General features: G+C 38.8%; 1 protein-coding gene across 1 annotated transcript; it reads right to left on the minus strand.

The window, feature by feature from the left end:
• Positions 1-4074: 4074 nt before the first annotated feature.
• LOC116015888 lies at positions 4075-6083 on the minus strand. Its single transcript, XM_031256055.1, has 2 exons — positions 4977-6083; positions 4075-4890 (listed from the first exon to the last, which is right to left on the minus strand). The coding sequence occupies exons 1-2, from the start codon at positions 6081-6083 to the stop codon at positions 4075-4077; spliced, it is 1923 nt and encodes a 640-aa protein (XP_031111915.1).
• Positions 6084-22311: the final 16228 nt, after the last annotated feature.

The following is a 22311-nucleotide window of genomic DNA, read 5'->3' on the forward strand; positions in this document are numbered from 1 at the left end:
GTTCTGTTCAATCGGAATGAATGATGTTCAATGATAAGTAGCTCTTAAAATCTTTAGAAGCTGAGGATCAAGCTTCTGCTCCTACTAGATGATAATTGATGCACCCTTTGTCAATTATGGCAAAAAGGGGGAGAAATTGTTGAGGGGAAGCATGCAAAGTTAACAGTGATAATGTGGTGATGTTTTAATTTTTATTTAGTTGGTGAACAATGCTTGTTAGCAAATTCTTTATTTGACTATTGGAATAATTCTCTTAAATTATTGGTTGGTCGTTGGATAGTTGAGATAATCTCTACATGATTGGTTGAATGATTATATTTTTTACTTTTTCATGCAATGGCTTATCTTGGCATAATTAATTTATATGGACCAATTAAAACTAACCAAGACTAATCAAATAAATTGCCAATATATTCTATACAAATTAATTCCCTAACAACATCAACTTGCAAATAGGTGAACTCAATTCGGTTTGTTTTACTAATTCTAAGTAGATAAGTTCACAAGATATTAAAATCACAGGCACATTAAAAAAAATTATCTCAAAAATATGAAGAAGAATTTCATAACATGCATTAAAAAGATGTTGGACAATCTAGCACATTACACCACAATTCTGCTAGAAACAAAAACATTAAAAATGAATTAAATGATTAAATCAACTAAAAAGTGACAAAAAATATAAAGCAGTCATTGCTCATGATGGATTTAATTAACCCGGGTAGCCCGAATCAATAAACCCGATAAGATTATAGGGGGTATGACAAGTACGGATCAAAGTGTACCTCGGAGGTACTTTGTATATTGAATAATGGATAAAGCTATTACAAGATTGGTAATAACAAGACAAGGATGTCGTTTGGACAAAGTATGAAGAAGATGTCTCAATAGGACAATGTTGCATGTTTTTATACTAGTTCCTAGGCCTAACCGCTCGGAGAGAACCACTCTAACGGCCCAGGACCGAGTCTTGCGCCGCGAAGACCGCATCAAGCCGGGACCCCGAGGTCGTGGCCGAGCCCGGGGTCGACTCATGGGCCGAGGTTGCCCTTGAGTCGACCCCGAGGGGTCAAGTCATAGGCCGGGGTCGACGAGGGGTCAACTTGGGCCCAATACGGCCTAGTCGCGTGGGCTCGGGTTGGCCCCCTATTTCCGCTCCGGGCTGACCCATGGTAGACCCGGGTAGTATTTATCCATCATCAGTCCCCCACTCTCTGAGCTGCGAGAAGTCGTCAGCGAAAGAGAGTAGTTCAACAATAAATCGTACCCCGAGCCATGCTGCCACGACTAAAATTACGGCCCCAAATATTATCCATGCCCAAAAAATCGCCTCCAAATATTATATCGCGCCACTCCCGAGTCGTCCGGAATTACTATCGCAGTAGGAGTCTACAAGCAGATGAATTCCAAAAATCCAAGTCATACTTATCCCTTACTAACTCAATCCTATCATACTTCTTCCACTCCTACACCCTATAAGAGTTGGAAACCCCAGTTTGTCTTTGTTTCCACCGGTCCTTCCCTTCCGTTCCGTGTCTCTTGGGCGGGTTACTTTTGCAAGTATAAGGCCCCGGCAGCGCGTTCGGCCCGGCTCGGATCTCGGGCCCACTCGATAGCGGTTCTTGATGGTGATTATATTGACGCCGCCGCATTGGTGACGGAGGCGGCTTTGATCGACCTTGGCTTTGAGCGCCACCCTCCTCTCCACCCCGGGCTTTGGCGGGTGGGGTGGCCCGCTGAGATCCCTCTGACCGTGTCCCTTCTCGAGGGTGATATGCCTTTGGAGGCCGTCGCACGCCGTCTCATCTCCCTGCGTGATTCACAGGTCCTCGAAGAGGGATCCGGCCTCCGTCCAGCCTTTGAGGTAAGCATAATTGGTACCTATTCTCCTTGTGATTTTATTTTATTAACTGTGTTTTCGTGCGTGTTCCACCTTTCTTTGTAGTTGCTCTTCCGCCAGACTCTCTTGGAGAGTAATCTGAGGGCCACCCGGACCTTCTTAGAGGAGGAGCGGCAGAGGACTGCCAGCTTGAGCGAGGTGCTTGCGCTGCGGGACCGGGAGCACCAGGCGCAGGAGAAGGCCTAGGCTGACGAGGTCAAGAAGTGCGCCAAGGAGGCCAAGAGGTATGCTGCGGAGGCTAAGAAGTATCGGACGAGCTTAAGGCGTGTCGGGAGGCTCTTATCCTCGAGATCCCGCGCTACAAGGAGTCCGAGGTGTACCGGAGGGATGTTGAGAGCTACCTTGCTGCACATGGGGAGGATGTTATGATGTGGGCCAGTACACCATGCAGCGGGATCTATATGCTGCCCTTCATCGCCGAGATGCGTCCTTTGATCCCACGGCTTGGGGTTTACCTCCAGCTCTCGACAACCCCGACACAGCTGCCACGGTCGAGTCTGTCTAGCCAGCGGATGCCGCCGCCGAGCCCCGTTCATCATCTGTGCCTCAGTCAGCTGCCGCCTCGCCTACACAGTTTGCTGACGACCTTCCGGACCTCTCCCTTGGTCTCGGGACTGCTGTTGCTGCCCTTCCTTTGGATCAGATTCACATCCCGGAGGGTATGGATGACCTCGCGCCTGCTACAGAGGCCGGGGCGACCTCCGAGCCACCTCGCGACTAGTAGGCTTTATCTTGCATTTTGTTTTGTATAAGGGACCTTTTGCATGTTGGCCCTTTTTATTATTTTGCTGATGTTTGCCAAACATCTTCCTTGCGTTTATGACATTTTGCTGTCTTTTCTACTTGTGCCTTGTGTTCTTTTAGGGATTTTATGATTCTCCTTTATTTGCGTTGTCTCGGGTTTCCCGCCTTTGAGTGTTGAGTGGCTGAGGCACGAGGCCTCCATGGCGGGCTGCTGCTCGGACGACTTTGTGGGTGGAGGCCGAGGGCGTGGCCCCCCGTCGTCCCGAGGTCGGCCACCGCCTCGGGGTCGTCCACTACCTCGGGGTCGTTCACTGCCTCAGGGTCGCTCACGGCCTCGAGGTCGTCTTCCGCCTTTTGGTTCCAAGTCCCCTTTGGTCTTGCCTTGGTTCTTCGCGCCCACGAAGCTTGTGTTTCGCCTTCACGCCTAGTGCCTCGAGGTCGTCCTCCACCTTTTGGTTCCAAGTCCCATTTGGTTTTGCCTTGGTTCTTCGTGCCCACGGAACTTGTGTTTTGCCTTCACGCCCAGTGCCTCGAGGTCGGCCGCACCGCCTCGGGGTCGTCCACGGCCTCGGGGTCATTTACGGCCTCAAGGTCGTCCTCCACCTTTTGGTTCCAAGTCTCACTTGGATCATATACACTCATGGAACTTGTGTTTCGCCTTCACGCCTAGTGCCTCGAGGTCGGTCGCACCGCCTCGGGGTCGTCCACAGCCTCGAGGTCGTCCGGGGCGCGGGGCTCCGGCTACGCACTCGTTTGTTTTTTTTTTTTAACTTAATGCTTTTATCGATGTTGTTTGCTTTTCCAAGTTGGCGTCGGGCCCGGGTGCCTCAACCCTCGACCCTTAGCACGCCCGTTCGATGGTAGGCGAGATTAAACCTCGGGGTCCCGGCTTGATCCCGTACCCTCACTAGGGTGTAAGTTGTTCTAAGTCGAGACCGATTGGTCTTACGCCTAGAAACTCTTCCGTTCGGCGATAGGCGGGATCGGACCCTATATCGCCCCTAGGGTGTTCAGTCGTCCTAAGTTGAGACCATTCGGTCTTGTGCCTAGGGACTCTTCCGTTCGGCAATAGTCAAGGGCGGACCTTGTATCGCCCCTAGGGTTTTTGGTCTTTGAAGTTAAAGCGTTTTACGCTATTGGACTTAAAGACTTGTCCGTTCAGCGATAGGCGAGGTCGAGCCTCGTATCGCTCCTAGGAGTGTGGCCATTTAAATGAGGCGGCCTAAGGTTATGAGGTTGGCCGTAGAGGACCCGGAGGTCGGCCGTGTAAGACCCGGAGGTCGTTCGTGGAGGTGACCCGGAGGTCGGCCGCGCGATGACCGCGGGGGTCAGCCGAGCGGTAACTCCGTGACTTTCGAAACAATATTAAAAATGGGTGCAAGGAAAGTCGCGATTTTATTATTGAATGCATTTTAAGGGGACGGGCCGCCTTACAACAGAGTGTTTATTGGTAGTACCGCCAATTTGTGAGTGATCACTTCGCGGTCGAGCCCCGGCATGTCCTCGGGGCCCCATGCGAACACGTCCTTGAAGCGCCGGATGACCTTGATGATTCGACCCCGGAGGTCGGCCGGCAACCCTGTCCCGACCTTGACGACCCTCTCGGGGCGGCCGAGGTCCAGCACGACCTCCTCAGTCTCGACTATGGGCTCGGCGCGGGGCCGACCCTCCTCGCCTTGTAACGCCTTCTCGCCGATAGTGTGGACCTGGAGGTCCCTTTTGCCGATTTGGCGACATGCCTTCAAATAGCAGCTTCGGCTAACCTTCTGATCTCCTCTTGCCACCCCGACCCCGGTCGGGGTGGGGAACTTCAAACATAGGTGTTCCATGGATATTATGCTCCGGAGGTCTTCCAAGGCGGGTCGACCAAGAATGATGTTGTGCGCGCATTCGCTCTTGACGACCACGAACTCGACCTCCCACCTCTTGACGTGCGGCTGGGTGCCTATCTCCACCTCGAGGCTGATAGAACCCTCCGTCTCGATGGAGTCTCCCGTGAACCCGGACAGCGGGGTTCTGACCTGTGTTAATTGTTTCCTTGATAGGCCGAGCTTGGTGAACGTGTCATAGTATATGACGTTCACCGAGCTCCCCGTGTCCACCAGCACCCGGTGCACGATGACATTGTTGATGTCCAAGGTGATCACCAAGGCATCGCGATGCGGTAAAGGGCCGTCCGGGAGGTCGTCGTCTGTGAAGGTAATAGGTTCTCTCCTCGGCTTTTTCTCATGCGGTTGGCGGACGACCTCCCCCACATAAAGGTTTCGGGCCCATTTCTTCCTTTTTGATTGTGTGTCACCCCTTCGGGGCCTCCGAAGATGACGTGGATGACCTGCTTCTTTTGAGGGTGGGGCTCGTCCAACTCCTTCTCCTCCTCCTCAGTGAGTTGGTCGAGCTCCCTCTTACACGACCCGGAGGCGGGTGGCTCGGAGCCACCCTTCTTCTTCCACACGTTGCCCGGGCCTTGAGGTCGGCCTTGCCCCGACCTCTTAACGTACTGACCGAGGTAACCCCTTTGGATCAGCTCCTCGATCTGTCTCTTGAGAACCATGCACTCGTTGGTGTCGTGTCCTTGCTGTCTGTGGAAACGACAATACTTGTTCGGATCCGCGTTCGGCGACACCTTCAAACACTCATCCGGGTATGATATGATGCCCATGACCTCGGCATGCTCCAAAATAGCGCTCACCGGATGTGTTAGAGGGGTCAGGCAACGAAGGGGCGCCAACCGGGGCCCTTGGCGCGGGGGCCTTGGAGTCCGACGTTCCTCTTGGGGTGCCTTGTCTCGACCCCGGCCTCGTTCCTCCTCCTTCTTCTTCCTCTCAGCCTCCTTCGCCTCAGTGAACCTCGCCGCTCGGTCCAGCAACGCCGCATACGTTTTCGGGCGATTCTGGACGAGGTCGCGGTGGAAGGGCCCCGATCTGACATTGCTGGTGAAGATCGGTATGGCCGCCTTCTCATCGAAATTCTCCACTGACCTCGCCTCCTTCTTCCACCTGATGAGGTAGTCAGTCAATGTTTCCGTGCTCCACTGTTCCAACTTACACATATTGGCGAACTGCTTCTTCTTTGGGATGCTGCTGGCGTAGTATGTCAAGAATTTTCCCGAGAGATCCGCAAAGGTTGAGATGGATTTCTCGGGCAAAGAAGTGAACCAGTTTTGCGCTTGGCCGTCGAGGGTCGCGAAAAAACCTCGGCACATGACGGCGTCACTTGCACCCGCCATCATGATGGCGGCTCGATACCTGTGGAGGTGGGCTCGGGGGTCGGCCGACCCCGTATAAGCCTTAATGGTTGGGAATCGGAAGTCCCTCGGTAGCGGTTCCGCTATGACATCGTCGGTGAATGGGGAGGTCAACACCTCCTGAGGCTCCGGGGACCCTTCTCGCGCTTCCAACTTACGCTGGAGCTCGTCCATCCGTCTACGTAACTGCTCCATCTCACTGTTGTGGGAGCTCGAGGGTCGTCCACGAGTCTCCCCGGATTGCTCTATACGCGAGGATTGTTCCCGCCAAGGTTGAGCGCGGGGCTCAAGGCTCGGGGCCCTTCGTGAAGCCGACCCCTCGGCGGGCGCCTCGTTGGGGGGTCCGAAGTCGAGGCATTCGTGGATTGGGACCCGTGTGCCCAATCGTCCAAGGGCGGACTTGGTAGCCCGGGTTGGTCGGGCTCCTCCTGTCTCGCGTTGCAAAGGCCGACCTCGAGGGGCCTCGTCTCCTCCCCTCCTTGCTGAGGGCCGAGGTGAATTGACCTCCTCGCCGACGTGGGGTTCGGGTGTGCGAGGTCGGCGGATACTCGGGCCCTCCTCTCGCCGTGACGGACCGTGTGGGAAAGCCACGAGGTTGCCTTGAAGCCCGTCCAAGATCTGTGTCAACACGATTGTGGCTTGCCGGAGCGCGGCCATCCCCTCCTGGAATCCCGAGGCTGGAGGTGGAGGGGGCGGGTCGGCCCGGCCTGACGGTTATGGTTGATGACGTCCCGGAGGTCGCCGGCCGACCTCACGGGCATGGTTTGACGACTCGCCGCCCCGTTAGGTTCACCGGCACGGGAGGGAGCGCAATTACCACGCGAGCCGTGGGAGTTGCCGGAGTTGGATCCAGATCTTGCCATAGCTAGTGGAAAAAAGGAATAGCACGCTCGAGCTTGTACGTCGAGCTCTCAATGAAAGCACCAATGATGGATTTAATTAACCCGGGTAGCCCGAATCAATAAACCCGATAAGATTATAGGGGGTATGACAAGTACGGATCAAAGTGTATCTCGGAGGTATTTTGTATATTGAATAATGGATAAAGCTATTACAAGATTGGTAATAACAAGACAAGGATGTCGTTAGGACAAAGTATGAAGAAGATGTCTCAATAGGACAATGTTGCATGTTTTTATACTAGTTCCTAGGCCTAACCGCTCGGAGAGAACCACTCTAACGGCCCAGGACCGAGTCTTGCGCCGCGAAGACCGCATCAAGCCGGGACCCCGAGGTCGTGGCCGAGCCCGGGGCTCGACCAGGACGACCCCGGGGTCGACTCATGGGCTGAGGTTGCCCTTGAGTCGACCCCGAGGGGTCAAGTCATAGGCCGGGGTCGACCAAGTCAACCCCGAGGGGTCAACTTGGGCCCAATACGACCTAGTCGCGTGGGCTCGGGTTGGCCCCCTATTTCCGCTCCGGGCTGACCCGTGGTAGACCCGGGTAGTATTTATCCATCAGCTCACAAATCAGTGATAGGAAAACCTGCAACTTGATGAAGTTTCTTTTGAGAAAGAGGCAAAAATATCGAAGCATTCCTTAGCAAGTAAACCATAAGGGCATCCCCAATCTGTTTATGATATATTCACAATGCAGGTAAACTGAAAATGTATACATACTCATGTATCAAGCATAGTTATAGGTGGGTCAAAAGGGAACATAAAAACCTTTTCTCACCCTTCTTAATAAAGTCCCAATGACTGTAATCCTGCGTTGGAGAGATCCATGAAAAAATGCAAATTTCATCTCCACACTCAAAGCTGCAGTGTTAGCAAACTTGTTATAAAAGTCGAAAAGTAAAGCCATTGATACTTCTTTATAGCAAAGTACGTTAGTAGTTTCTCTGTTTCGGAAGTACCAACATAAATGCAAGGAAAAAAAAAACTTGATAAGAATGTTCCAGTAAAGATGGTAGCATAAGCTCTTGCATATAATCTTAATGTAGGATCGAAGAAAAAAGCTAAGAATTTGTTGTACATGCACCTATTGCTGTTCATTGATATTGACATCTGCAAATTGTTTCTCAATTTGGTTGTTTGGATGAGATTAGTAGAAGGGATATCAAGAGCATCACATTGTGCAATGCTTTAGCTGTTGCAATTGCAGTTGCAGTCATTGCAAGAATGCATTCAGCTTTGAGCCTAGCACGCAGCAAGGATGCCCTAAGCCTCATATATGAGGGCCGAAATTTATGTGACCTGCCAAAATGTTTAAAGCACTTATAATTCATACAGAAGTATCAAAAACACACATGCCCGGAGTGACACTCACCATTCAGATACACAGTGAGCTTCATCAAAGCGATATAAGGGAATTGCTAGAGAATATAGAAATAAAATCTGAACTCAGAAGCCTCTCTTGGTGAAACAAAAAGAACCTGGACATAATAGGGCGCCAAGTTCTTGCAGAGATTGGAGAGTTTCTGAACAATTTCTCCCGCCAAGTTCCTGCCAAAAGAAACCAGAATTTTTTACAAATCTATCGCACATATGAATTTGAATTATTTCCATTTAAAAGATTTTGAGATTTCTTTACAAACTTAGACAAAAGAGAGCATTTTCAACACAAAAATTGTCCATGTTCATTTCTTTTGCATCCTTCACTTGGATCAGGAATGAGAACACATACTGGGTATATGTTCCTGGATTCTTCTTTCCCTGTACATTAAAAATTGCAGACCATATAAATCTATTGCTATAAGAAGAAAATATTTCCTCATCTATCACATAAGCAGATAACACAAGGTCAAAAACTAGATACATAGTCATCTATTACATAAGCTATAAGACACAATGAAATCCTCAGCAGAAAGTTACTCCGTATATTATTATGACAAAATTGAACATTCTCAATAGAAAACATCCAGCTCATCCCTGTGACATGAAACTAGATACCTAATCCCAAAGTTGAAAGGAATGACAATCAAAACCTTAGCTAGTAATTCAATATCTCCATTTTGGTAAATGGATATTCAATAAACCATGTAGTCCCAATTCCCAAAAAGAAGCACATGAAAGTAAAGCCATTAAAGCTTAACTCCATTTTGGGAACTTTTACTATTCTCAAACTTTGTAGTAATTCCTTTCTTATCTTTTTAACATAATATAGTGCAGACTGCAGAGCATATGATTAGCCATAGTGAAAGACTGCAACACTTGTAAAAGTTTATTCAAGGAACTTATTTTCACAAGTTGTAATTTTACATTTAATAATAATAATCAACAAAGTTAGGGGAATCTTAAAATGGTTTCACTATAAGTGTACACATCATTGGATTGAAGTCATATCTAATGGCTCTTAACTGAGAAGAGTTCTAAAATAGTTGAATAATGCATAAATGAGCACTCCCAGGGGAGAACTTTCACTGGTAACAATGCATTTAATCTTACAGAATCAATATAAAATGAATAATAATTAGGATTAGGATGCAAATGAAATTTCTGAAAAAGCTATAAAATTAAGGCTAAAACCAAAAGCTAAAGACAAATAAATTAAATTAAACTAAAAAAAAAAACAAATAAAACATTACCTGGACGGCGACAGAGCTGGACGCCGATGGGGCTGGAAGGCGACCGAGGCATTAGACGGCGATGCTGGAGACGGGGAGTGGAAACGGCGGCGGCGTGGGCTGTGGAGTGGCGACGTGCAGTGGCGTTGGCTCTAGAGTGACGACGTGTAACGCGATTTACCATCTACGTCCAAAGTTGGTACTTGGGGCACAGATTGTGAATTCTTAATTGCAAAAATGTCACCGCGTCACTTTACGCGTCCGGTGGTCCGGTGATTCCTCAGATGCATATGACTGATTCTGTACTAGTGATTTTGATTATCAATTGAGAAACAATCTTCACCTTGGTACACTAGCGTTAATTTTGATCATCCCAAAAGGACGTTATTTTCTGTTGAGAATTTACATTCTGCAAAAACTTTAATTCCATACTAACAAGATTTTATGTTATTTTTACCTTGTAATAGCAGTGCAGAAGGCCTAACCCCTGAGGTTAAGTTTGGAGTTAGATATCTATGGCATCAACTGGAAGAGAAGTAGACCTGTATCACTTGAGCCATCAGGAGCATTTTAAGTGTTACATTGCTTCCTTTCAAAAAAAAAAAGTGTTACATTGCTCAGATCCATCAAACTGAAATGTAATCTCCGGCCTTAATTGGACAACATTAACAACTGAAAACATACAGATTCAGCAATCCTTAGCAAGTTAATTGAGGGTAAAGAGTGATAGACTTAATTGTTTCAATCTATCCTTAGTTCATATGATTCGAACAACAAAACATAGAACATCCTTAAGAAGCTAAGTACTTACTGTCTGAGAGTACCAAAAGTGAACATCTCAGTCACAAAGTTGATATTCCTATTGGAAATATTAACCCACCCAAGAAGTACTGTAGAACTTCATGATATTCTTGTGTTTAAGGGTGCAGTGTCTTGAAAAGGTGAATTTCAGAATACATCCTGTTAAGATCATCCCGATTTAAGCTAGTCACCAATTGATGGACTTTGTGACTGACCTCTATACCGCTTGTTAGGATCAAAAGTTTATCATTATACCTAAAACTATAGTTGGTGCCTATTAGGGAAGGCACAACTTTATTTTTTTTATAAATCGCCATCACATTTTAGAAAAGTAAAGTGCTGGACTTGTCCTTTCACAGGCCTCCGCCAAATAAAATCCTAGCCACCAATCGATGGACTTGACCCTTTATTTGCCTCGGCCAAACACTACCTCTATCCAATCATACTCACCAAAAACTCTATAACTGCAACCAGAAAATTAATTAATAAAACCATTTATAAATCCACCATATTGCAAAATAATAATAATAATAATAAATTTAAAAAAAAAAAAAAGGATTGCTAACTTTTGTAAGGAGTTGTGGAGAAGAAGGAACAATACACTGTCTTTGAAGCCCCTTTACCCAGAATTTCATCGAACTGCAGATTCAAACAAAAAAAAAAATACATAGAGACTTGTAAATTCAAGGAAAATTATGAAGAACACCGATGGATAATATACTCATGTACCGGCCCAAGAGAATTAACTGAAAAACTGGATCAAGAAGGATACTCAGCCATCGAAGAGTTTAATAAGGATCAGAATTAGTATTTGTAATATAATAAGGATTAGGGTTTATTATTCCTAATGTAGCAACAGTACATCAATATAGGAGCAGCATAGCACCCACAATCGAAAGCACCAAGTAAAGTTGAGCCTGATCTACATAACTTGCAGATATTAAAGACCCATGGCCGGCCTTTATCTACAAGTAAACTAGACACAACATATACATAAGCTCTACAAGAGTTCTAGAATGGTTCACCAGGCATCCATCATACCATCACAAAAAGCAAAGAAAAGCGCCCTATAGATTCCCTACTCTGATCCATCCTGGTTTAATTATATTATGCTGCCTTCTGAAGGTCCTGGAAGGATATATCACTAAAAAAAATAACAACAAACCCATCAAATCTGGGCAAGTGCGCAATTGTCTTGAACTGCTCCAGATGCCAAGCATACTGTGATGGTGAAATATCAATGTTAAAACAGAGTGATGCACGAAAACTTTTACATTCAAATGGAACTATCTTTTTTACAATTCCAATGGGCAACTGTATATGAAATTTGTTTGACAATGCACATTTAAGTGGCGGCATACGGAGAGAGCATACAAACCTTACAAAACCAAAGTAGAAGAGTAACCAACATATTTTATACAGGCCGGGCTTCTGCATTGTAAGTTACCAACGTTGATCGATCGAAAAACCATTTGGAAGGCGAGAGCAATTTTTGGTGATCAGAATCACTCGCCAACGGCCCCGAGTAACTAAGTCTTTCGTCATCGACTCTCACATCCTCACTCGGCTTCTCAATTCACTGTAGGTTTTGTTTCCCAAGCTGCTATAATTGACAATATGGCCAAAAAGAAAACAAAAGAAATTGGGCTAGATTTCTACGGATTTCAAAAGCGGGCCGGGAAGCAAAGAGAAACGACATATGGAGCTTCAAACGACGATTTCCCTTTGGTGCGGTTTCAACGGGTTAAATCCAGCAGCTCTTCCATTCGGTAGCTTTGGATTCTGGGCAATAAATTATTTCTGAGCAAGCAATTTTCAGGCGAATTCTTCAGTTCGATCGGCTTCAGCAAATTAACATGGGCTTGCAAGTTTCAGCCCGCGGCAGCAACCATTCCATCTGGGCGAGCAACAACCTTCGGCAATAGCAAATTCTTCACCTGGGCAGCCTGCAACTGTTGAGGATACTGCAAACCTTGTTAGATTATTAGTCTGCAATAACAAAAATATATATGTTACATGTTATATATTATATTAACTAACATAGACTAAAGGAAACATAAATAACGAGGAACCTGACTCGTAACAGGGGAAGTTTTGGATCATATGAATACCCATTGGCGCCAATTGCTGATGGTAAACGTGCAAAATAGCATTAATGTTTTGTGTACCACATTTCTCCTGAATACTAGATGGCGTGTATCCTGAATATTGGAGCAGGTTTTGTGTACCACATTTCTCCTGAAATTTCTCCTGAATACTAGATGCCGTGTATCCTTAATATTGGAGCAGTGGAGGACTCTGTTGCTTAAAAACCTACATGCTATCAATTTAGGCGAATATTCAGTTAGCTAAATTAAGTTACCTAACTGATTAAATCACTAACTAATTTAATCATTTATTTTCACAACAATCACTTAATATTAATATAATATAATATAATATAATATATTATATATATGAGACAATACTTTACATTCTCGTGCAAGTACTGACACAACTTTCATTAAAGAATAAAACTCACGAACCATAGTAATATGTCATCTACTGTACTCAAGAGACTAATATCTTCTATGATCACATGCATTTAGATTCCCTAGGTTCTTTATGCTTCCTAAAATCTTTAAAAAGCATGTCAAAGTAGGAATCTCTTAATGTAAGCATAATACTAATTAAGTATATTGTATGACTAGCTTATAACTCTTGTAAGCATAATACTAAGTATATTGTATGACTAGCTTATAACTCTAACACTATCACCAATATGGCTAAGAGCTTGGAGTTGACACGTCTGTCACTCCTACTCATCAAAATAACCAAAAGATAGCTTAGTCAAAGAATGAATAGAACATTATGAGTCTTAAATTTTAAAAACTTAAACATGCATACACAACTTCCCAAATAATCTCAAAGTCCACCTCAAAATAAACTGGACATGACGAGTCTTATATGTCTTGCAAAATTGTTTTGATCGTTACAAACCAAAGCGGCCCATGATCAATTTTGAAGAAATTAAAGACTCTATTAAACACTAAAGAATTTATTAAATAACAGTTCACCACAAGTTAAATGTGTTTATTCTAATAAATTCATTAATATTGCTACAACATTTTCATAAATATGTTGCATAACCAAATGTTCAATAATTTGAACTTATGAATTTATGTGAACAAATACAAGCTAGATAAATACTTGTAGAACCTTTTGGACTTATTGTTTGACATACAATTCAATTTGAAATGTATGAACGACAATAAAATCCATAATCTTTAGTGGAGCATCTTAATGATCTTTTTCTAAATGATCACTCCCACTGATTAAGATATTCTTCAGCAAAATTAATGATATACACACTCAAAAATTGATTTGACCAACTAATAAATGAAGATACAATTCCCCACCATCAGTTGGGCATACAAAATAATCAACATTTGGTTCCAATTAAAGTCCAACTAAATAATGAAGATATAATTCCCCACCATAGTTGGACATACTAAAAATAATAAAATACACTTTCCAAAATCAAGTTGAAATTTGGCTCAAAAAGATACATTTTATTCTTGGAATTCAAAAAAGAGGTATATCATATATATCACGTAACTTACTACAGTCAGTCCAAAGATCCGAGCAAAATTCGTGAAACATTAATAAAGGTGGTTAAATTTTGGGAAGTAAATAAATACATGTTTTGCCAATGCAAACCATGAAACTTAAAATTATAATTGAACTCAATTTATAAATTCTAAGAAATTGTGATAAATTTATTATCTAATGGATTAAACCATTAAGAGATTTATTGATATAAAACTTGCATGTGGGCTAAAATTTTAATTCTATTAAATCCAATTAAATCCATTAATCTCAATTACTAAATAACCAGAAGAATCTAGAGACATAAAATTTGCTCGTGGGCTAAAGTTTTAATTCAATTAGATTATTACAACCATTATGATAAAAACTTAAAGAAATCATGTTCGTTTTCTTAATCCCTGTGGGCAAATTAAGAAATATGATCTAAAGCTTACATCATAAAATTAAGCTTCATGATAGGGATGGAAATTATCTACAAATGAGCATAAAGTAAATAAATTTCTTTATTTCTATCATCACTGATAAAACTACTGAACTACATTTCGATACATAATTGCTTGTGTGCTAAATTATGATCATAGTTCAGCATTTCATCCTAATTAATCATACAAATATAACGAAATTGTCTGTGGGCTAAATTCCATCATATTACATACAATTAATCACAACTTATATGTCTAAAACTTTATGTGATCCAACAACTCATCAATATATAATTTTAACTTATTAAGGATGATGTGGCTACTCTCCAACTAATTAAAATCATAAGATCACTAGACAATGATCATTGTCATTTTTATGTAATTTGAACTTTAGACAATTTTTAGTAAATCCATTCTCGAACTATGCATTCTAAAGGCATAATTTAAAAATAAAATATTTTGCTTAGAACATATATGCATAAAATTAAATAGTAAACTCATATATCACAAATTAATTGAATAACTGAAAACAATTTTTTATATGAGCAATAACATCAAAGTATACAACTAATATTCAAAACTAGTATGACTTCAAATCAAAAGAAATCCAAAAATTTGAATAATAATATAATTGATATACTTTGAAAGGTTCAAAACTATAAGCCCGCGTAAAACTGTTTTAATGCATAAAATCAAATTTATGAGAAATATGTTGAATTCACAAATTGTAATAATATCAAGCCAAAAGGATATGTTATCATTTGTGAATCAAAAAATCTCACAAATCTTAATTGCATAATTAAACTTAGGGTGTGTTTGGTTGACAATAAATAGCCATAATAATATTACGGAGTATTATGTTAATTTGGAGACTAGATATGGAAAAAAACAATTGTTAAACCGTTAACCTTTAAAATGTTTTCGGATATAACTTTAAAATGTTTTCGGATATAACTTTAAAATTTAATAAAGCTTAAAGTCCAAAAAATATCAACTTCTTCCCATTACAGAAACTTTCCATAATATCTCTAGAGTCAATTTCAAATAAGACTTTGTCAAAGCCAAGTGACTGCACAAGCTGGATTTCTTTTAGAAGAGCCCATGCTTCAGCTCATCTTGCTGTACAACTGTCAATATTATGCATGAAACCTCCTATCCATAATCTTTTATTGTCTCTAATAAGACCACCATATCCGGCTCTACCATTCCTCTGGTTGTGACTCCTATCTGTATTAACTTTAATCCATCCCATTGGGAGTTTAACCCATCCGATTTGCTTCCAAGTTCTTCTGTCTTGCATTGTACCCGGTTCCTTAGACTAATTGAGAGATTTATTAGTTTGATCAATTCTGAGATTATGAATATAAAATTGCACAAGTTTTGAATGCGGATGTGAATTGTAAAATTGCATAGCTTTTGAGAAGAAATTATAAGATAAATTATATATATATATATAAGACATCGGTTTTTAGTAAAAAAATTGACGTCGTATGTATAAAAAAAAATATAATTAAAACATAAATCTAAGAATGATTAAAGCGTTAATAGTTCAAAAATATGTAAAGCATTCTAAAGTTACTAAATTTTCCTCAATAGTAGCTCATACAAAAAATGTGTGAATTTTTTCACCAAAATAATACCGAGTAGTATATATTATGAGACTATATGCCACCTTATAGACTATTTATGGGTAAAAGTATCTCTATTAATTAGGAACAAAAATTACATTTGTCATATAACTTAAAGCTAAAACACATTTTTCTCTAATATATATATATTTCAAATTTTGATATAAAATTATAAATTTTGAATGATTTAAATAAAATTATCCCGAGAACATAGACTTTCTTTTTCACAAATAAATACAATACTTAAATATAATTATTTTTAAGTATTACAGAATGATGTGGAATATATAAAAACAGTCGCTATACCGTGGACCATGGATCATGGCTGATACTGCAGTTGTTTTGAAAGGAAACTGCTGTTACGCAGAACAGATATCGTTTCATCTGTCTAGAACTGCAGTTGTGTTGAACTGATACTGCAGTTGTGTTGAACGGATGAACAACCACTGTTCCGTGCAACTACAATTTCTTTTCAACACAACTACAATATCAATTAAACACAACTGTAATATCAGCCATGACTATGGTCCATAATGCATTGTGAACCAGTCCATAGTATAATTTGCGATATAAAAACACCCCCTGCATAATTATAAATGAATATGAAATTGACTCTTTCAACTTTCAATTATGATGGTCCCAATCAAGCATAGATAGTGAGAATGGACCAGTAAATTTATTCTTTTTCAAAACTTTATTAAAAGTGGTGTGGCCCCAACGGGTTTGGTGATTGGGTGGACCCACATGAGAGCACTGCCACATCATATGGCTCACAAATCAGCAACCACCTAAAATTAAGGCATAATTACTTTACAGATTTTTTAATATTTTTTAATTTTTAAATAATAATAAAAAGATAATCTAAAGGTAATGCTTGTACACGTGTACAGCTGAGAGGACGTAAAAGAATCCACCCTTTTCAGGCAAATCTCGACACGTGCCACGGCGACCTTCTGGAAGCTGATGATCCAACATTTGCACCTACTACCCCTACCCAGCACGACGCGCCACTGATCTTTCGTGGGGCCCACGCTCTTCATTTCAAGTGGGGCCGTGGGGGCCACAATAAAAGGCAAAGGGCTACTTGGGCATTTATTTATTTTCTTTTTTTAAATACTTATCTACCGACTACAACCCACATGTACACAGTAATTAATCAGTGAGATATTATTTAAATATCTCAGATGAGATGACCATAATTTTTATTTTTATTTTTTTTAATACTACTAACTCTATTACAATGCAGTATCTGTTCATAACTGACAACCTGTTAAAGCGCAAGAGTCAGTATTGACTCCACTGAGGCTCGAACCCACCACCTCCCGTATAAAGGGAAGGGTTTGATGTCACTGGACTACAAGGTCCTTGGCGAGATGACCATAATTTGATACTTTCTAAAGTGCATACAATTTTGGCAAAAGAAAATTGTGTTTAAGTGATAATAACTTTTTGTTTATTAGTTATTAATATTTCATCTTATTTTGTATTAAAAAAATTATTTATTAATTAAATACGAATGTATATTACCACATCAAATGGTTATGAATTTTGGTAAAATTTTTGTCTTTGTAGCTTGATTTATGTAAAGAATCATTTTTCTTTGAGAATAAAAGAGAACTAACGAGTGATTCTAGCATTATTCATGTGAACTAAAAGAAAAGATAAATAAAGGAAAATTACACTTTTCGTCCCTAAATTATAGGAAAATTGTAGAATTTGTCCTAGAGCGTTAACCATGCTCACTTTTCGTCCCTAAGTCATCATTGACGTTGCACTTTTCGTCTTTTCGTGCTCACTTTTCAATGAACGAAAAGTGCAATGTCAATAATAACTTAGGGATGAATTTTACAATTATCCTATAACTTAGAGACGAAAAGTGCAATTTTACCGAAAAATAAGTATTAAGGGCTTGTTTGGTTATCAGCGGTTAGAAGTTAGCGGTAGCGGATTGTGTTAGCGGTTATCAAATAGCAGATTGTATTAGCGGGTTTGACCAGCAAAATGTATTAGCGGTTTGTAAAAAGATGTTTGGTAAAATTAGCTGTTTAGATTAGCGGTTAACATGTAAAATGACTAAAAGGGTATACATAATATATATATATATATATATATATATATATATATATATATATATATATATATATATATATATAACAATAATAATAATAATAATAATAATAATAATAATAATGTTTAATTTTTTCTTTTTAAAAACAAGAGGGAAACATTAAAGCAAACATTACAAAGAAATTAAAGCAAACATTTTAAAAATTAAACAATTAAGAAAAAAAAAACAAAGAATAAGGGAGCCATCCACTTCTCCCAAAAACAAAAAGAATGGATGTAATGTATGATTTTTAAATTTAAGAATTAAATAAAAGAGGGGAAAAATAGTTATTAAATTTAATTATAGGAATGCAAAGTTGCATTTTTGAAAATAGCTAAATCAGTCATATGAAAAAAAAGAGAAATAAGAGCAAAAATTGGAATTTAGAAAATAAAAGGAGAAAAGCTAATGCTAAACGCTGCTCCTAGCATCGTTTCAATTTTGGCTGTTTAGATAGCGATTCGCTAAGTAAAAAGCCATTAACCAAATGTTTTCTTTAGCGGTTTGACAAAGTCAAACCGCTAAAAAATAGCGGATAAGCTGATAACCAAACATGGCCTATGGAAAACTTTCTTTGTTTACCTTCTATTTAAATACAAAGCAATATATAAGAAAACTTGTATAGTACTGATTGACATTGATATTCAATATAATATTGTGTACCTGATATTATATATAACGTAGTATTAGTATCTTAAAATTATTTTATAATTGCAATTGCAATAACTTTAAATAATTGTTTTGTGAATGAGACAAGGATGCCATAAGCTATGGGGGAAAAATCTGAATTACAAGAATCGTGATTGTGTACTCTATTAGTCTATTAAAGTTCAGTGTAATTAACCACAAATTGAAATTGTCAATCCAAATTAAAAAATTGTCAAGTAGACAACTGATGCAAAATATAATATAATATAATACTGAAATATAATATAATATATATTTTGAACCGAGTATAATATAATAATAATATAAATCATTCAATGGATTGGGAAGATAAAGATAAGCCAAGGTGGTGGTATCTATGAAGTGGACGTAGGCCACATCTAATATTGACAATAAAGGAAACATTTTTCAACACCCAAACCTAACTTGTGTCTTTTGTTGTTTTTCCTTGTTTCCCTTTTTTTTTTTTTTTTTCAGACCTATTCCCTTTGTCGCACTTTGTTTATTTATTAAGAAAAGTGATAAGTATATTTAACCAAAATATTATCGCTACATATTTTAATTTTATTAAAAGAATAAAATAAAGGGGATAAAAATCTTATCTCATTTTTTTTCTAAATTAATTAAAATATATAATGTTAAAAAGTGTTTATAAAAGTAAAAAGGAATATATATAATATATAATATATATATATATATATATATATATATATATAATATATATATATATATATATATATATACACACACACACACACGAAGATGTGGGCTGGTATTACTCCTTTATTATTGTAGACATTTTCAAGACTATTCAAACCCTAGACTTGAAATTCGTTTGGGGGATTTCAAGTAAATGTGTTATTAATCTATAAACAATATACCACTTGATAAAGTAAGGTAGCTTTAGTTAGTTTCTAGGCGAAGGATGTCATAGATTATGAGTAAATATTTGAGATTGAATCCTAGCAACTACAGTATGGGAGTTACACCCAATATGATAGACTACTTGTAAGAACCCGACATTAATCATCTTATTTAATAGATCGCTGATCATTACAATTTACTAATACGTCTGAAGGTGAGTATTTAAAAAATTTCACAGTGAGAAAAAAAGAATGGGCCCACCGCTTTTCTCTCTCTATTAGTGACAAAAACATAGTTCCCACAACCACAGTGGGCTTAAAACCCCAGTTCCCACAACCTACAAAGGGCCCCACCCATGAAGCAGTGTAGCTTGTAGTGTTGGATGTTCTCTCTCTATATATATCTCTTTTATTTATGGCTTATCACCTCACACAGTCTACAACTCTGCTGCTTCATGTGAAGCTTGCTATGCTCATATCAGTTTGAACAAAATGATTGTTCTTTGGGTGGTAACAATTCATTTTGGGATGAGATACATTTATCACCACTAAGGGATACTGACTGTCTTTTAAGTAGAGATTTTTATGAAGGCGGAAATAATTCCAGTACTCAACAACAATGTAATGAAACTATTGGTAAAGTTCTAATATTTGTTTGGAATTTTTGGTTGTAATAAGTAATAGTTATTTGAATAAGTTGTTTGCAAATGCAGGTGTTTTACCTACAAATGAGGTTGATGTATTTGATAGCGTTGATTTATTTGTGGAGGAAAATAATAAACCTGCAAAGATAGATGTATCAAATTTAAAATGAACAATAGTGAATACATATATATCATGAATATATATCTATAGTTGTATTCATAATATATATATATATATATATATATATATATATATATATATATATATATATATATATATATATAACAATAATAATAATAATAATAATAATAATAATAATAATGTTTAATTTTTTCTTTTTAAAAACAAGAGGGAAACATTAAAGCAAACATTACAAAGAAATTAAAGCAAACATTTTTAAAAATTAAACAATTAAGAAAAAAAAAACAAAGAATAAGGGGAGCCATCCACTTCTCCCAAAAACAAAAAGAATGGATGTAATGTATGATTTTTAAATTTAAGAATTAAATAAAAGAGGGGAAAAATAGTTATTAAATTTAATTATAGGAATGCAAAGTTGCATTTTTGAAAATAGCTAAATCAGTCATATGAAAAAAAAGAGAAATAAGAGCAAAATTGGAATTTAGAAAATAAAAGGAGAAAAGCTAATGCTAAACGCTGCTCCTAGCATCGTTTCAATTTTGGCTGTTTAGATAGCGATTCGCTAAGTAAAAAGCCATTAACCAAATGTTTTCTTTAGCGGTTTGACAAAGTCAAACCGCTAAAAAATAGCGGATAAGCTGATAACCAAACATGGCCTATGGAAAACTTTCTTTGTTTACCTTCTATTTAAATACAAAGCAATATATAAGAAAACTTGTATAGTACTGATTGACATTGATATTCAATATAATATTGTGTACCTGATATTATATATAACGTAGTATTAGTATCTTAAAATTATTTTATAATTGCAATTGCAATAACTTTAAATAATTGTTTTGTGAATGAGACAAGGATGCCATAAGCTATGGGGGAAAAATCTGAATTACAAGAATCGTGATTGTGTACTCTATTAGTCTATTAAAGTTCAGTGTAATTAACCACAAATTGAAATTGTCAATCCAAATTAAAAAATTGTCAAGTAGACAACTGATGCAAAATATAATATAATATAATACTGAAATATAATATAATATATATTTTTTGAACCTGAGTATAATATAATATAATATAAATCATTCAATGGATTGGGAAAGATAAAGATAAGCCAAGGTGGGTGGTATCTATGAAGTGGACGTAGGCCACATCTAATATATTGACAATAAAGGAAACATTTTTCAACACCCAAACCTAACTTGTGTCTTTTGTTTTGTTTTTCCTTGTTTCCCTTTTTTTTTTTTTTTTTTCAGACCTATTCCCTTGTCGCACTTTGTTTATTTATTAAGAAAAGTGATAAGTATATTTTAACCAAAAATATTATCGCTACATATTTTAATTTTATTAAAAGAATAAAATAAAGGGGATAAAAATCTTATCTCATTTTTTTTCTAAATTAATTAAAATATATAATGTTAAAAAGTGTTTATAAAAAAGTAAAAAGGAATATATATATATATATATATATATATATATATATATATATATATATATATATATATATATATATATATATATATACACACACACACACAGAAGATGTGGGCTGGTATTACTCCTTTATTATTGTAGACATTTTCAAGACTATTCAAACCCTAGACTTGAAATTCGTTTGGGGGGATTTCAAGTAAATGTGTTTTATTAATCTATAAACAATATACCACTTGATAAAGTAAGGTAGCTTTAGTTAGTTTCTAGGCGAAGGATGTCATAGATTATGAGTAAATATTTGAGATTGAATCCTAGCAACTACAGTATGGGAGTTACACCCAATATGATAGACTACTTGTAAGAACCCGACATTAATCATCTTATTTAATAGATCGCTGAATCATTACAATTTACTAATACGTCTGAAGGTGAGTATTTAAAAAATTTCACAGTGAGAAAAAAAGAATGGGCCCACCGCTTTTCTCTCTCTATTAGTGACAAAAACATAGTTCCCACAACCAACAGTGGGCTTAAAACCCCAGTTCCCACAACCTACAAAGGGCCCCACCCATGAAGCAGTGTAGCTTTGTAGTGTTGGATGTTCTCTCTCTATATATATCTCTTTT

The sequence above is a fragment of the Ipomoea triloba genome, chromosome 4 (assembly GCF_003576645.1).
Source record: "Ipomoea triloba cultivar NCNSP0323 chromosome 4, ASM357664v1".
NCBI classification, from domain to species: Eukaryota; Viridiplantae; Streptophyta; class Magnoliopsida; order Solanales; family Convolvulaceae; genus Ipomoea; species Ipomoea triloba.

Bases quoted from the DNA above. Each gene is read 5' to 3' on its own strand.
- LOC116015888 (XM_031256055.1), bottom strand. From the start codon at position 6,083: ATGGAGCAGTTACGTAGACGGATGGACGAGCTCCAGCGTAAGTTGGAA. The intron at 4,891-4,976 runs GTCATCCACGTC...TATGTGGGGGAG, and splicing joins CCCACCCTCAAAAGAAGCAG to GTCGTCCGCCAACCGCATGA.